The 17,869-nt window shown below is 46.9% G+C and overlaps 1 protein-coding gene across 1 annotated transcript; it reads left to right on the top strand.

Annotated features, from left to right (window-relative positions):
• Positions 1–211: 211 nt before the first annotated feature.
• Positions 212–1,915, top strand: LOC123152081 (protein trichome birefringence-like 21). Its single transcript, XM_044571690.1, has 2 exons — positions 212–878; positions 1,030–1,915. Exons 1-2 carry the CDS (start codon positions 408–410, stop codon positions 1,795–1,797), a joined length of 1,239 nt encoding a protein of 412 aa, XP_044427625.1. The 5' UTR covers positions 212–407; the 3' UTR covers positions 1,798–1,915.
• The last annotated feature ends 15,954 nt before the right edge of the window (positions 1,916–17,869 follow it).

The following is a 17,869-nucleotide window of genomic DNA, read 5'->3' as shown; positions in this document are numbered from 1 at the left end:
AGGGAACATGCTGCATTGCTGCTGTTGCCCAAGTGACAGCATTATCCCGCTCGACAAAGTGTCACGTGATGGTCCGGTCGCTCAGCGGGCCCAGTACGCGCGGTTCAAAATAAAGCGCAGGCAAGGGCCCGGCCCGCCCCGGCCCTTCCCATCAAACCAAAGCTGACGTACCGTCACATGCGCGCCACAGACAATTAACAACACGCCTCACAACCGTAAAAAACTACGCGACCAGCCTGCCCCACGACAAGCCGAGCAGAGCAGGTACCGCGTTCGCCATTGTCTACTCGCAGCGCTAGCTAGCGAGCTCGTCACTCACCCACTCCCCCTCCGTGCACTCGCTCTCCCTGCAGCTAGCCAGCCGCCGCTTCTGGCCATTGTAGCAAGGCAGATCCCCGAACCGGCGGATGCAGAAGCTCCAGCTCGCCAGCCCGACCGCGGTGTCCGTCCCGGCGCTCTTCCTCTTCGTCCTCTTCCTGCTCGCCGCGCGCCAGCAACGCTCGCTCCTCGACACCTACAGGTCCGGGTTCGCCTCCGTTTCCTCGTCGGGGTCGCCGCGGCTCGAGCCCGGGCGTCCTGCCGTCGCCCGGGTGCCCAAGGGATGCGACATTTTCCGGGGCGAGTGGGTGCCGGATGACGGCGGCGAGCCGTACTACACGAACCGGACCTGCCCGCTGATCCAGGAGCACCAGAACTGCATGAAGTACGGCCGCCCCGACCTCGGCTTCCTTAGGTGGCGCTGGCGGCCGGCGCAGTGCGAGCTCCCCCGGTTCGACGCGGCGGCCTTCTTCGACGCCGTCAGGGGCCGCTCCATGGCCTTCGTCGGGGACTCGCTCGCCAGGAACCACATGCAGTCCCTCATGTGCCTCTTGTCCAAGGTAATACTAATAATCAGTTCAGTTAGCTGATAGTACTCTCAATTTCCGTCCACTGATTATTGCCAAAAATTACTGATCTACAGAATGCATGATCCACATTTCGATGATTAGAGAGAGGGACTTGATTTTGATTCAATTTTTTTAATTGCAGCTGGAGTACCCCAAAGACATTTCCACGACGAAAAACCAAGAATTCAGGACATTGTACTACGAGTCTTACAACTTCACCATCTCCACCTTCTGGTCGCCGTTCCTCGTCAAGGCGAACCAGTCCGACGCCGACTACGGCAGCGGTCGGCTGTGGAATATCTACCTCGACGAGCCGGACGACGCCTGGCTGCCCGGCGTGGCGGGCGCCGACTACCTCGTCCTCTCGGGCGCGAACTGGTTCACGCGGCCGTCCCTGTTCTACGAGTCCGGCCGCCTCGTCGCCTGCCACTACTGCCTCGTCCCGGGCGTGCCGGACCTCACGCTGCGGCACTCGCAGCGGGTGGCGTTCCGCACGGTGCTGCGGGCGGTCACGAGCCACCCGGGCTTCAACGGGACGGCGATCGTGCGGACGGTGTCGCCGACGCACTTCGAGGGCGGGGAGTGGAACAAGGGCGGCGACTGCCGGCGGACGCGGCCGTACGCGGCGAACGAGACGCGCATGGCCGGGCTGAGCCTCGACTTCCACACGGCGCAGGTGGAGGAGTTCGCGCAGGCGGAGGAGGCGGCCAGGAGGAGAGGAGGGGGAGGCGCGAGGCTGGTGCTCATGGACACCACGGCGGCGATGCTGCTCCGGCCGGACGGCCACCCGAGCCGGTACGGGCACTGGGCGCACGAGAACGTGACCCTGTATAAGGACTGCGTGCACTGGTGCCTGCCGGGCCCGATCGACGCGTGGAACGAGATGCTGCTCCAGATGGTACTGCCCTGATGCACCGTGGTTGGCATGTGTCCAATGTCGTTGGCCGTTTTCTGGTTTCATCTGTGTGCTTCTCAACTGCTGGTTGTTACGGAATTCCATGTGGAAATAGATGACAAAGAATTTCCTACTTGTTCCGTTTCTTTAACGCAAATAATAAATACCGAACGTCAGGTATGAGCACATGACAAATTCAAACATTTTCTATGGCAAATTTAGTGACACGAAGATGTAAGTTAGTTGGCAAGCATGGTAATTTCATGTCAAAAAATAACTAAAGCATGAAAATTGGCATGCTTGGCAAATAAAATTGTTATCATCGTGTCTTCAAACTTGTTATCAAAAATGTTCGGGTTTGTCATGTGCTCGTAGTACCTGACATTTGATACTTATTATATTTTTTTAAAATGTTTTTATTAACAACTAAATAATTGTCCATCCGTAGGAACAGGGGCCAAAAAAAATTCTACTACTAAATTAATCCGTAATTATCTGCTCATGTTAATTTGATCCAGGGTAGCTAAAACATAGCAAGCTGGATTCTAACTTGGTCTCATTCACATTGCCAGGACATCTCCAACGTTGGCCTTCAAAACGGACGCAGTATCTGTCCGCGGACAGTGACGTAATAGCCGGCCATCCGACCCTGTCCCCTAAAATTTTCAGCTCTATTTTTTTTCTAATCACAGTGCTCGAAATAATTATAGAAAATAGTACAATTCATCAATAAATAACATGTAAATATCCCTAGTACAACAATAATTCAAATGTAAATATTACATTCGAGGTAACTGGATGTTTAACAAGTTTTTCGAATTCACTAGCAATACTAGAATGAGAGCCGACATATGCTGTCCTATAGCACCTCAAGACAATATGTGCAGGCTATACAACATATAGAGCAACAATGTGTAAATGAAAGAATTAACCAACATGTAGAGCAACAAGAAGCAAAACTTTCAATCTCCATGGTAGTCAAGCCTGATGACCACATTGTCTCCCTCGTGCAACCGGACGGCAAAACTTCATGACGGGTTGCAGATGATGTACAATCGATGCGATATCGACTTCACATCGCGTTGATAGATGATGTGCATGTCGTAGGGCATGAAGTTCTTTTACGCATGAAACGAAGCATACACGTGCTGCCAAAAAGATCGAGCCCCTTGAGTTCTTGCCAACAAAGTCCACAGATACGATCAACCAGGCATCGCACAACAACTCATCATCAATCACCGAACCCCTCCATCGTGCTTTATTCTAGAAAATAAAAAGAAGTTCAACAAAACATCTCAATGACATTTGACCGAACACTTGTTGGGCGTGGTGTCCGCCATGGACATCGTCGGCATGGGACGAAGGGTACCTGGCTGCGGAGGGAACCTGAGTGGACAACGACGTAGTCCAAACCGGACATGCACGTTGGTGGGAGCTACAGACGTCCTACCATGCTTGGTCGACGGTCGGAGAGGTATAGTGGCGACGACGGACGTGGAGGGTGTGGATGCAAAGTAAGGGGGAGCAGGGACAGAGTGGAGGAAAAGTGGCCGGAAAAGGGGATTTGAGTGGGTTGGGGGTGTCCAAGTCCTACGAGGCGTCAATCCAGACACCCATAAAGCCCTTCCCCTCCCGTGTTTTCTTATGATTTACAAAATGGGTCCGGATCAATCAGTGTGGCGGATGCGGATGATTTGAGGGTCCGTGTTGGAGATGATAGTTGGAAATATACCCTAGAGGCAATAATAAAGTGGTTATTATTATATTTCCTCAATCATGATAAAGGTTTATTGTTCATGCTATAATTGTATTGATCAGAAACTTAAATACACGTGTGAATACATAAACAAATACCAAGTCCCTAGTAAGCCGCTACTAGACTAGCTCGTTGATCAAAAGATGGTTAAGGTTTCCTGATCATAGACATGAGTTGTCGTTTGATAACGGGATCTTGTCATCAGGAGAATGATGTGATGGACAAGACCCATCTGTTAGCATAGCATATGATCGTTCATTTTTATTGCTAATGCTTTCTTAATGTCAAATACATGTTCCTTCGACCATGAGATCATGCAAGTCCCAGACTCCGGAGGAATGCCTTGTGTGTATCAAACATCACTTTGTAACTAGGTGATCATAAAGGTGCTCTACAGGTATCTTCAAAGGTGCCTATTGAGTTGGCATGGATCGGGATTGGGATTTGTCATTCCGTATGATGGAAAGGTATCTCTGGGCCCTCTCGGTGATACAACATCACAAGAAGCTTGCAAGCAAAGTGATTGAGGAGTTAGTGACAAGATGATGTATTATGGAACGAGTAAAGATACTTGCGGGTAACAAGATTTAACTAGGTATGAAGATACCGACGACCAAATCTCAGTCAAGTAACATACCGACGGACAGAGGGAACTAAGTGTGTTGTCATAAAGGTTCGACCGACAAAGATCTTCATAGAATATGTAGGAACCAATATGGGCATCCAGGTCCCGCTATTGGTTATTGATCGGAGAAGCGTCTCGGTCATGTCTACATCATTCTCGAACCCGTATGGTCCGCATGCTTAACATTCGTTGACGATATAGTACTATATGAGTTATGTATGCTGGTGACCAAATGTTGTCCGAAGTCCCGGATGAGATCACGGACATGATGAGGTAAAGATTGATATATAGGATGATAGTATTCGGTCTCCGAATGGGTTCCGGAATACACCGGATAATTATCGGATCACCGGAAGGGTTTCCGGAAGGCCAGGGGGAGTTGTTGGGCCTAACAGGCCAAAAGAAGGGGAGCACACCAGCCCACAAAGGGGGCTGGTGCGCCCCACCTCCTAGCCGCCGACCCTAGGAAGGAAGAAGGAGGGGTCAGCCCCTCCTGCCTTTCTCCATGCAAGGAAGAAGGAAGGGGAGGCGCCCTAGGGGCCGCTGGCCCCCCTTTCCTTCCTCCCACACGCCAAGTATGGAAGGGGGGGGGGGGCTTGGCAGGCACCCTAGAGCAGCCGCCGGCCCCCCTTGGGGCGCATCCTAGGTTGCCCCCTCCACCTATATGTATGAGAGGAGGGGAGGGGGCGCCACACACCATGATTCACCAAGCCGTGTGCCGGCGCCCCCTCTCCCTCTAGTTCATCCTCCGCTTTAAATCCCTTGTGCTTGGCGAAGCCCTACGAAAATAGTTTCACCACCACCGTCACCATGCCGTCGTGCTGTTGGAACTCATCTACTACTTCACCCCTCTTACTCGACCAAGAAGGCAAGGACGTCATTGAGATGAACGTGTGCTGAACGCGGAGGTGCCGTACGTTCGGTGCTTGATCGGAACGGATAGTGAAGGTGTACGACTACATCAACCGCATTGATAAACACTTCCGCTTAGCGATCTACAAGGGTATGTAGATGCTCTCCCCCTCTCGTAGCTATGCATCTCCATGGATAGATCTTGCGTGTGCGTAGAATTTTTTGTTTTTCGTGCAACGTTTCCCAACAGTGACCTCTACCCCTGGATTAAAAGCTCCCTAACTTTTGCGACATGAGAGCATCTACACCCATGGACACCAAATCCAGGCTCTCAAACGCCCACGAACGCACCTGGGCACACCCGCGGGCAGTGACCGGCCAGCCCTCAAAATTTCCTCTCTGCATCTGAATACCTCATACTCGAAATCTTAAATTCGTACAAGCCATGCAAAAGAGGAGAACCTATATACTACGTAGATCTACTAAAAGCTACCCTACCCTACTCCTCATCGGAGACATTCACGGTCTACATGCCCGGCTCCAGGTACATGGGCGGCAACCGCAACTCTAGCTCCTACGGCTCCTCCACATCGGCCTCCACCTCTAGTTCGAGGAAAAGCGCGTCGGTCTCCGCCCATTCTTGCCAGATGAACCACCGGTTGGCCTCCACAAATTCTCGTGCTGGATGGATTCCAGAATGGCGATCTACTTCGTCATCTCTGCCGCTTGGGCGAGCTCAAACTCCACCATGGTGTCCTCCATGCCGAAGCCCGCAACTAGTTGCGGCTCCTCCTCCGGCTATGTCGTGTCCTCTTCCATCGGATCCGCCCCCTCCATGGGCTTCGGCTGGTGCTCCTCCTCCTCCATCTCCAGCGAGTCTAGATGTAGTCCCGCTGCAATCCGGGTGGCGCGCCTAACCCAGATCTCCTCGAGCATATGGAAACTCCGCCCGACGTAGCATAGCGTAGGTGGCCTTGTTTTGTCGGGGCAAGGCAGAGGCGGACGACGAGGGAAGAGGAGGTGGAAAGGGACATAAGTGGATGTGCTCGGGCTGGTGGCATAGAGAGAGAAAGAGGAATGGGATTTGCCTAGGGTTGAGGGATGACGTCCAGCTTAAATACTCGGACCTTGGCCCTCGGCGGCAAGCCGGAGTAGCGCCGCGCGGCATTCACACCAACACTGGAGGAGACACCTGTCAGACCGTTGGGTTTCTAGGCGAGTACGTGTGGGACCCGGTCATCAGTCTGATGTGGTGGACATGCCTAGGCCACCTCATATCCGCTCCAGATTTAGGCTAAATATGAGAGGTACCGGTTAGTCAGCGAAGAACCATCTGCCTGTATGTTTAAGACCGATTCGAGGCACCCGATTGTAAATGCTCTAAGCATACCGGCTATTCATGTTGTGTGTCGTGCAGGCAATGCAGCCCCGGGAAAATGCTCTGAGAGCATCTCCACTCGTGAAAGTGCAACTATCCCTGGGTGGTTTTGGTAATTCCTAACAACATAAAGCTCATTGAACTAATGCTCTTTCAAGATGATCATTTCAGCAAGTTCAATGATTGGCATGGCATGGACTAGGAATGTGGACCCCTCAAAATGCTAAGGACACATATTAGCTCAAGCTCAAAACTCTACCTTTTCATTTTAGTAATCCAAGATCACATTGAGTCCATAGGAAAAGCCAATACTATTAAAAGGGTATGAGGTGTTGCTTAATGGCTTGCTTGCTCAAAATGCTTAGTGATATGCTCCAAAAGCCCTCAACCACTTTCTCATATCCACATATGTCCCAAACCAAAAGTCAAACTCGGCCTCACCGATTTGAACTATCCGGTGCCATCGAGTTCATTTGACATAGCCATTGCCAGAAATCCTAATCAGTTCGGTCTCACCGATAGGGATCTCGGTCTCACCAAGATGGGATTGCAAACTCTCTGTTTCCCTTTGTCACGTTTCGGTCTAACCGAGATGAGCGATCGGTCCCACCGAGTTCGCAATGCAAACTCTCTATTTCCTTTTCGTAATGTTTCGGTCTCACCGGAATGAGCGATCGGTTCGAGTTTGCCTGACCAACTCTCTATTTGTTTATTACAGAAATCGGTCCCACCGAGTTTATGTGATCGGTCTCACCGAGATTACATTATGCCCTAACCCTAATGAAATCGGTCCCCCCCCCCCGAGTTGACATGTTGGTCCCACCGAAAAGCCTAACGCTCACATTTTGAACTAAATCGGTCTGACCGAGTTTCATGATTCGACCCCAACGAGTTTGGTAAATTGTGTGTAACAGTTAGATTTTGTGTGGAGGCTATATATACCCCCTCCACCCAACCCCCATTCGGGAGAGATGGCCATCAGAACGTGTCTACACGTCTACCATACACTTTCTGAGAAAGAACCACCTACTCAAGTGTTGAGACCAAGATATTCCAATCCAACCACAAGAATCTTGATCTCTAGCCTTCCCCAAGTTGCTTTCCACTCAAATAATCTTTTCACCAAATCCAAATCAGTGAGAGAGAGTTGAGTGTTGGGGAGGCTATCATTTGAAGCACAAGAGCAAGGAGTTCATCATCAACACATCATCTATTATCTTCTGGAGAGTGGTGTCTCCTAGATTGGTTAGGTGTCACTTGGGAGCCTCCGTCAAGATTGTGGAGTTGAACCAAGGAGTTTGTACGGGCAAGGATATCGCCTACTTCATGAAGATCTACCCAAGTGAGGCAAGTCCTTCGTGGGTGATGGCCATGGTGGGATAGACAAGGTTGCTTCTTCGTGGACCCTTCCTGGGTGGAGCCCTCCGTGGACTCGCGCAACCGTTACCCTTCGTGGGTTGAAGTCCCCATCAACGTGGATGTATGATAGCACGACCTATCAAAACCACGCCAAAAATCTCCATGTCTACATTGCGTTTGCTCCCTCTAAACTCCTTCCTTTACCTTCATGTGCAATGATTTACACTCCGCTGCTATACTCTTATACTTGCATGTGTAGGTTGATTGCTTGACTTGTGCTAAGTTGCTAAAAATCTGCCAAGACTTAAAATTGGGAAAAGGCTAAATTTTTATTTGGTCAAGTAGTCTAATCACCCCCCTCTAAACATACTTTCGATCCTATAAGTGGTATCAGAGGTTTGGTCTCCTTTTACCTTGATTTCCATAGCTTTGGTGATCATAGACTTGGTTTCACAACCTAGGAGACACTACTGCAGGATGCTGCTAAAGCAACACTACGATTAGAGACCCTTCGACGAAAATGTGTGCGATGCCATAATCGCAAACGATGGTGTAAAAAACCCGTCAAAAAGGTGTAAAACGTTTGCGATGGAGGATGCATCAAACACGGTTCAAATTTTAGTTGCGTGTGTGATTCAGGGCATACAGTTCAGTTCAATTAACCATTTTTGATGAGGAGGAACAAAAGAAACGGGTAGCTAGACGAAGGCGTGTGCGATGTACAACATACGGTTCACTCGGATGAACTGTTTGTGATTAGGCAACACAAAACAAATGGGCAGCCAGATGAAGGTGTGTGCGATATACAGCATACGGTTCACTCGGATGAACTGTTTGTGATTAGGCAACACAAAAGAAATAGTCAGTCAGATCAAGGTGTGTGTGATTGAGGGCATACGCTTCAGAAGGATTAACTGTTTGCGATTAGGCAACAGAACAGAAATGGGTAAGCCAGATCAAAGTGTCTGCGATTGATGGCATACACTTCACATGAATGAACTGTTTGCGATTAGCCACAACAAACTGAGACAGTTAGGTAGATCAACGTGTGTGCGCTAGACGGGCACACCCATTCTAATTAAAAGAAGCATGCACGATGGTAATAACGAGCGCACGATTGTTGGAACAAGATGTGTGCTGACATTGTCTATTGTGGTGCACCCTATGGTGCAAATGCCACGTACGCGGCTGAAGGTGTACGTGCCCACGTTACGCCTTCCGAGAATAGTGCCACACTTATAACCGTCAGAAAATTTTGAGCATGCGTCCTGTCACAATTTTTTAAGAAGAACAGGGAGGCCGCGTCCTGTCACATTCCGAATTACAAACCTGTTCACACCGATCAAAACCTAAACGGTTTCCCACTTAGGAGCCTATTACTATGCGGTTATAAATACTACTACTCCAAGATGACTGCACATTCTCCCTCAACTCCTCATCCACAAAAAGTCAAAAACAAACAAGTCATTCATCATCGTTCCCTTGTGTCCGCCATGGCCAGCATGAGTTCTGGGTCGAGAGATTGCCACCAGGGAGAGGCGAGCCTGGAAGCGGAAGCACGAGAGATGTCCCACCTCGCCGCGAAAGCAACCAACATGTCCCGCCGCACGACCGTAGCAGCAGAGAGGTCCCGCCGCGCCGCCGAAGCAGCACGGAAGATACGTCGCGCCGTCGATGCAGCAGACTGGTCTGGCCATGCCGTGGAAGCAGAAGAGATGTCCCGCCGCGCCATGAATGCAGCAGAGATGTCCTCCCACGCCACGGTGGCTTGGGAAAATGTCTCACGGGCAGGCAATGACTCTTACAGGTGCATACGTGCCCTCGTCCTTAGGCCGATGGATCATATCTCCAGGTGGGCGAAGTTGCAGGATGACCTGAAAGCCTTGTTTGAACAGTCTACCGACGTCATCGGGCAACTAAATGAGAGCAATGCGAAGCTCCGGGCCGAGCGCGACCTACTGAGGGCGAAGATCGTCGGAAGTGCGGAGTAGCAGGAGCAGACCACTGCCTTGTTGAAGAGGACCGGCGTCATCGTCGAGAAACTTATGGACGAGAATGCCATGCTGCGCATCGAGCATAGAAGGCTGGTGGAGGAATTCATGGATTCTCTCAAGCAGCATCTTGAGGACAAGAAAGAGCTCGTCGTCGCTCGCTGCGAAGACTAGTTCCCGCGGCCTACAGCAACGCATCAAGAAAGTAGAGATCAGCGAGCCAGATCGTTGTCTTCCTTCTTCTTTTGCCCTTGTGTATTGCGGGCGTTGCCTCATGTGGCTTTTTAAAATTATATTTCTAAATATGTAAGACAATTATTATCCAATGTCATCGTCCTTATATTTATCATGCTTGCTATAAGTCACAATCGATGCTATATAGGTCTGTGGATCTTACATCAAGATCCGTGCAAAACATTCTTTTCAGATTTTCATTTCTCTCTCTTAAATCTTAGTCCAGTGAGACATATAGCCACATCGCAGAATAGGTGCTCGGACGCCATTAATGGAGACGCTGGGAGGGAGGTGCGCGGCGGGTAGTGGTCAAAGGGCTCTCCTCCCGATGAGCACGCGTAGGGGTCTGATCACACACCTGCCGTACTCAAATAGCTACCCCGCACGGCACCTCCTAGCCAATAAAAAAGGGGACGCGTGGCCGCATGTAATTGGTAAGTCGAACGCCCACGATTTTAATAATACTTGTGTTTCCGATTTGTAACGTGACAGCACTTGTTCCAAAATGACTTTGTTGATTGTTAATGTGTGCGCCTTCGCAAATCGGACAAAAAAATTACCACAACATGTTGGTGCCATGTCATGAGACCATGCCAAGTTTCATGATTTTCAGGCGTGTTTTGGAATTATAGGAATTAAAAACCAAATTTCTCGATCTTTTCGGCCGAGCCACGACGCTCAGATGTTTGAATGTCACGCACATCTCTTGCACGAGACCTAGAAATTCACCCAAGGACACACATGTGATTTTTCAAACAATTTTGGTGCACTAGAGCCTGTGCTTGTAGTTCCAATTTGAATTATGCACATTAAATGCCCAGAAACTCAATTAATGTATAAAAAGTTCAAATGAACCCGGAATAATTCCAAAATTTAGCATGATACTTCTATTTGGTCTAATCTGGTTGTGTAAAAAAATTAAGGCGGGAGAAGGCAGTGTACGTATGTCGTTTCGCATACAGAGGTGACACGTTCCCTCTCGGAACCATGATCCTTCTTGAGGGAAGCTCCGGTTTGCAAGAAGCTTACACCAAAGCTTGTCCCAATTCGGCCAAAAAAATTACCGCGGCATGTTTGTGCCATGTCATGACACCATGCCAAGTTTCATGATTTTCAGGCGTGTTTCGGAATTACAGGAAATAAAAAACCAAGTTTCTCAATCTTTCCGGCCTAGCCATGATGCCCAAATGTTTGAATTTCACTCCCATCTCTTGCATGGGACCTAGAAATTCACCCAAGGACACACATGTGATTTTTCAAACAACTTTGGTGCATTGGAGCCTGTGCTTGTAGTTCAAATTTGAATTATGCACATTAAATGCGTAGAAACTCAATTAATGTATAAAAAAGCCAAACGAACCCAGAATAATTCCAAAATTTATCCACGGTACTTCTATTTGGTCCAATCTGGATGTGTAAAAAAATTAAGACATGAGAAGGTAGTGTACGTATGTCGTCTCGCACACGGAGGTGACACGTTCCCTCTCGAAACCACGAGCCTTCTCGAGGAAAGCTCCGGTTTGCAAGAAGCTTACACCAAAGCTTGTCCCAATTCGGCCAACGAAATTACCATAGCATGTTGGTGCCATGTCATGACACCATGCCAAGTTTCATGATTTTCAGGCATGTTTTGGATTTACAGAAATTAAAAAACTAAGTTTCTCAATCTTTCCGATCGAGCCACGACGCCTAGATCTTTGAATTTCACTCCCATCTCTTGCATGGGACCTAGAAATTCGCCCAAGGACGCACATGTGATTTTTCAAACAACTTTGGTGCACTGGACTATGTGCTTATAGTTCAAATTTGAATTATGCACATTAAATGCGCAGAAACTTAATTAATGTATAAAAAAGCCTAACGAACACGGAATAATTCCAAAAATTAGCACGATACTTCTATTTGGTCTAATCTGCCAGTGTACAAAAATTAAGGTGGGAGAAGGCAGTGTACGTATGTCGTTCCGCACACGGACGTGACACGTTCCCTCTTGGAACCAAGAGCCTTCTTGAGGGAAGCTTCAGTTTGCAAGAAGCTTACACCAAAGCTTGTCCCAATTCGGCCAAAAAAATTACCACAGCATGTTGGTGCCATGTCATGACACCATGCCAAGTTTTATGATTTTCAGGCATGTATTGGAATTACAAGAATTAAAAAACCAAGTTTGTCAATCTTTCCGGCCGAGCCACGACGCCCAAATGTTTGACTTTCACTCACATCTCTTGCGTGGGACCTAGAAATTCACCCAAGGACACACATGTGATTTTTCAAACAACTTTGGTGCACTGGAGCATGTGCTTGTAGTTCAAATTTGAATTATGCACCTTAAATGCCCAGAAACTTAATTAATGTATTAAAAAGGCCAAACGAACACGGAATAATTCCAAAATTTAGCACGATACTTCTATTTGGTCGAATCTGCCAGTGTACACAAATTAAGGCGGGAGAAGGTAGTGTATGTATGTCGTTTTGCACACGGAGGTGACACGTTCCCTCTCGGAACCACGAGCCTTCTTGAGGGAAGCTCCGTTTTGCAAAAAGCTTACATCAAAGCTTGTCCCAATTCGGCCAAAAAATTTACTGCAACATCTTGGTGCCATGTCATGACACCATGCCAAGTTTCATGATTTTTAGCCGTGTTTTGGATTTATAGGAATTAAAAAACCAAGTTTCTCAATCATTCTGGCCGAGCCACGACGCCTAGATGTTTGAATTTTATTCTCATTTCTTGTATGAGACCTATAAATTCACCCAAAGACACACATGTGATTTTTCAGCAAACTTTCGTGCATTGGAGTATGTGCTTGTAGTTCAAATTTGAATTATGCACATTAAATGCCCAGAAACTCAATTTATGCATAAAATTGCCAAACAAACCCGGAATAATTCCAAATTTAAACACGGCACTCATGTACTAGTTGCATGTTCACGGTATGTAAATGTTCTAGCAATTCAAACACCATCCTTTCCCTCCGTAACACCATTTTGTCTTTCAAAACATAATGAAAAAATTAGGTATACCACAAATAGTTTACTAGAAAGAATTGTGTGGGATGCGATATAAAATATCTTGGGGCACCGTCTTGTCTGGCTTACGCAGGAAGCTTCTCCGTCTACAGTCCACCGCCCCCGCTTGAACCACACTTACGCGCCAGTTTCTCGCGGCACCGAGCAAAAAATTTTTGCCACCGCGGAAATATCTATCTCCCCGCCCCCTCCCTCCTACCAAAACCCACATTTCCACTGTTCCTCCTTGCTTTCCAAGTTCAAACCTTCACTGCTGCTTACTGGTAGCTCAGCCTCCTCGCTGACGACCCTTCTACTTGCAGCGCCGCCTCCTCGCTGGCTACCCTTCTTCTTGCAGCGCCACCTCCTCGCCGGCAACCGTTCTTTTTGCAGCGCCGCCTCCTCGCCGGTGACCCTTCTTCTTGCCGCTCGGCCTCCTCGCCACCAACCCTTCTTCTTGCTGCGCGACCTCCTCGCCACCGACCCTTCTTCTTGCTATGCGACCTCATCAATATGGTCAGGTAATCCACACCCCAACCACACCATCCTCCTCCTTTCCCGTTCCACATGCCCCGACTAACATTGCGACACCTTCCATCGAAATCACTGCCCCCCTCCAATTAAGCGCCGCCCACAACCATTTTACACGCAGTATAACGTGGAGCTAAGTGGCATGCGGCCGCACACGCGAACGAGGTCGCTATGGCTGCCATCCGTGTCGACTACCAGATCTTAGAGGAGCACCTCATCTTCGAGGGCACCGTCGACACCGCCGCGCAGTTGTCTACTTTAAAATACAGTTCGTGATGTTTTCTCGAGGCCACCGCCAGTGCCTTCTAGTGATTTGTCCTCTGTAATGTTAATATGCAATCTGATGTTCAGTTAACAGTTTGGTCCTCTGAAATGTAATGTTTAGTTAACACTTTGGTCTAACAATTGCTATATTTCGTAGTACTGTTCTCAAGCATTCTATGTTTTGTTAACTGTCTTATCTTCTCATACATGTTTCTACTCTGCAATGTCGTGCTCAGTTAACTATTTTGGTTCATTTGCTTTGCTGTCCATTTAACTGTTTGGTTCAGTTCTGCAATTTGATTGTCATTTGCTGTGGGTACAATTTTGTATTGTTATGCATGTGACACCAATCGAATTTGGCTGTGCTCAATACATATTCTACTGATAGTATGGCAACTCTCAGTTAACCTGATTAAGATCTTCCTTATGTGTGGTGCAGGGAAACAATGGGAGACACTGCGGTTTACCATCGAGGGTTGTTCAAGCAGGGTCCTTTGGCTAATAGCACATTATTGTGCAGTTGTAGGAATCATTCTAATATTTAGGTTTCTTACAATTTGTTCTTGCACATGTAGGTCCTGTTGTGAGAGGCTTAGACCCACTATTCGACCCATTTTGCATATGGAAAAATGAGATGTCCATGAATATCAGTCAAGTCAAGAAACTCAGAAAGATTGTTAGGATGAAGAAACTTGCGATGAATAACAGCAAGATCTTTGTTTGCACAATGAAGAAGACATTAGTCAACTATAGGATGGTACCAATTCTTTTTTTTACCCCTTGTGCCATTTCAAAATTTACAACAGCAATTTCTACATAGCTTTGTTTTTAGTACTTTTCAAAGCAGTTCACCGATGATTACCTCTCAAACCACCTGCATGGTCAAGAGGCGAGGAAGATATTCATTCAACACCCACGGTACAATATTGAAGTCTTGCTGAAGAGGACGGAGGTTGGGCGGGCAATTATCCATAGCCACTGGCCTAAAGTTGCAAGGACATTCAACATCAGTGAAGGCTCAATATTTGCCTTCCGCTTCTGCAGTTCTCCAGATAAGATTCATCTGTCTATTTACCGTGTATGATGCTACTTTCCAAAGGTTTTTGATGCTGCATCTGAAACTTTGTGCTGTTGTGTAATGGCGTAACTGAGTGCTGATACGTCCATTTTGCATCATGCTTTTATATCGATATTTATTGCATTATGGACTGTTATTTCACTTTATGTCACAACACTTATGGCTATTCTTTCTTATTTTACAAGGTTTACATAAGGAGGGAGAATGCCGGCAGCTGGAATTCTGGGCTGGAAAAGGAGCGAATATTAGAGACCTATTATGCGCAACTCCAAAAGTCCTGAAACTCCACGGAACATCTTAAAATAAATAAATAAAAATCCTCGCCAAAGATGAAGGCCAGGGGACCCACACCCTGCTCACGAGGGTGGGGGCGCGCCCCCCTCCTAGGGCGCGCCCCCTACCTCGTGGGCCCCCTGGTGGCTCTCCGACGTCCATCTTCTCCTATATGAAGTCTTTCGATGAGAAAAAATCAGAGGGAACTTTTCAGGACGAGACTCCGCCGCCACGAGGTGGAACCTTGGCGGAACCAATCTAGAGCTCCGGCAGAGCTGTTCTACCGGGGGTACTTCCCTTCGGGAGGGGGAAATCATCACCATCGTCATCACCAACGCTCCTCTCATCGGGAGAGGGGAATCTCCATCAACATCTTCACCAGCACCATCTCATCTTCAAACCCTAGTTCATCTCTTGTATCCAATTCTTGTCTCAAAGTCTGGGATTGGTGCTAGTAGGTTGCTAGTAGTGTTGATTACTCCTTGTAGTTGATGCTAGTTGGTTTATTTGGTGGAAGATCATATGTTCAGATCCTATATGCATATTATTACCCCTCTGATTATGAACATGAATATGCTTTGTGAGTAATTACGTTTGTTCCTGAGGACAAGGGAGAAGTCTTGCTATTAGTAGTCATGTGAATTTGGTATTCGTTCGATATTTTGATAAGATGTATGTTGTCAGCCTCTAGTGGTGTTATGTGAACGTCGACTACATAACACTTCACCATTATTTGGGCCTAGAGGAAGGCATTGGGAAGTAATAAGTAGATGATGGGTTGCTAGAGTGACAGAAGCTTAAACCCTAGTTTATGCGTTGCTTCGTAAGGGGCTGATTTGGATCCATATGTTTCATGCTATGGTTAGGTTTACCTTAATACTTTTGTTGTAGTTGCGGATGCTTGCAATAGAGGTTAGTCATAAGTGGGATGCTTGTTCAAGTAAGAACAACACCCAAGCACCGGTCCACCCACATATCAAATTATTAAAGTATCGAACGCGAATCATATGAACGTGATGAAAACTAGCTTGACGATATTCCCATGTGTCCTCGGGAGCGCTTTTCCTATTATAAGAGTTTGTTCCGGCTTGTCCTTTGCTCTAAAAAGGATTGGGCCACCTTGCTGCACTTTATTTACTTTTGTTACTTGTTGCACGTTACAGTTCATCTTGTCACAAAACTATCTGTTACCACTTATTTCAGTACTTGCAGAGAATACCTTGCTGAAAACCGCTTATCATTTCCTTCTGCTCCTCGTTGGGTTCGACACTCTTACTTATCGAAAGGACTATGATAGATCCCCTATACTTGTGGGTCATCAAGGCGCCGTTGCCGGGGAGTGTAGCGCCTTTGGTAGGTGGAATTTGGTAAGGAAAAATTTATATAGTGTGCTGAAATTTACTGTCACTTGTTACTATGGAAAGTAATTCTCTGAGGGGCTTGTTCGGGGTATCTTCACCCCGTCCAGTAGAGCAAAGAGTTGCTCCTCAACCTACTGAACCTATTGAAAATGAAACTCCTTTTGAATTCCCTTCGAGTATGATGGAAAAACTGGTAGTTAACCCTTTTACAGGAGATGGAACAAAGCGTCCTGATGAGCACTTAATATATGTGGATGAAGTTTGTGGGTTATTTAAGCTTGCAGGTATACCCGATGATGTTGCTAAGAAGAAGGTCTTCCCTTTATCTTTGAAGGGAGACGCATTGATATGGTATAGGCTATGTGATGATATGAGATCATGGAACTATAAAAGATTGAAGTCGGAATTTCATCAAAAGTATTACCCTATGCATCTTGTTCATCGTGATCACAACTATATATATACTTTCTAGTCTCGCGAAGGAGAAAGCATCGCTCAAGCTTGGGGGAGGCTTAAATCAATGTTATATTCATGCACCAATCATGAGCTCTCGAGAGAAATAATTATGCAAAGTTTTTATGCTCGGCTTTCTCATGATAATCAAACCATGCTCGATACTTCTTGTGCTGGCTCTTTTATGATGAAGACTATTGAATTCCGATGGAATTTATTGGATAGAATTAAACGCAACTCTGAAGATTGGGACCTCGACGAAGGTAAGGAGTCAGGTATGACACCTAAGTTTGATTGTGTTAAATCTTTTATGGATACCGATATTTTCCGTAAGTTTAGCACTAAATATGGACTTGACTCTGAGATAGTAGCTTCTTTCTGTGAATCTTTTGCTACTTATGTTGATCTCCCTAAGGAGAAGTGGTTTAAATATCATCCTCCCATAGAAGTAAAAGTAGCTGCACCTATTAAAGTTGAAGAAAAGACTGTCACTTATAATGATCCTATTGTTCCTACTTCTTATGTTGAGAAACCACCTTTCCCTGTTAGAATAAAGGATCATGCTAAAGCTTCAACTGTTGTTCGTAAAAGCAATATTAGAACTTATACACCCCCTTAGCAAGTTAAAGTAGAACCTAATATTGCTATTGTTAAAGATCTTTTGTCTGATAATATTGATGGGCATCTTATTCAGTTCGAAGGTGAAACTGCTAGAATTGCTAAACCTTGTGCTAAAGATAAACATAGACCGGTGGTAGGCGTGCTTGTTATTTGTGTTAAAATAGGAGATCATTGTTATCATGGCTTATGTGATATGGGTGCACCTGCTGAGTTAGAAGGTATTGATGTCACAATTAAACTTGCCAATAGAGATACTATTTCACCAATTGGAATTGTTAGAGATGTTGAAGTCTTGTGTGGGAAAA

Source organism: Triticum aestivum, chromosome 7A (genome assembly GCF_018294505.1).
Source record: "Triticum aestivum cultivar Chinese Spring chromosome 7A, IWGSC CS RefSeq v2.1, whole genome shotgun sequence".
NCBI classification, from domain to species: domain Eukaryota; kingdom Viridiplantae; phylum Streptophyta; class Magnoliopsida; order Poales; family Poaceae; genus Triticum; species Triticum aestivum.
Note: the sequence above shows the minus strand (reverse complement) of the source record. Positions and strands in the feature narration are given on the sequence as shown.

What these genes read in the sequence shown, in the direction of transcription:
- LOC123152081 (XM_044571690.1), top strand. Translation starts at nt 408, where the DNA reads ATGCAGAAGCTCCAGCTCGCCAGCCCGACCGCGGTGTCCGTCCCGGCG. An exon ending in TCATGTGCCTCTTGTCCAAG is followed by an intron (nt 879 to 1,029) that starts GTAATACTAATA and finishes TTTTAATTGCAG; the next exon opens with CTGGAGTACCCCAAAGACAT.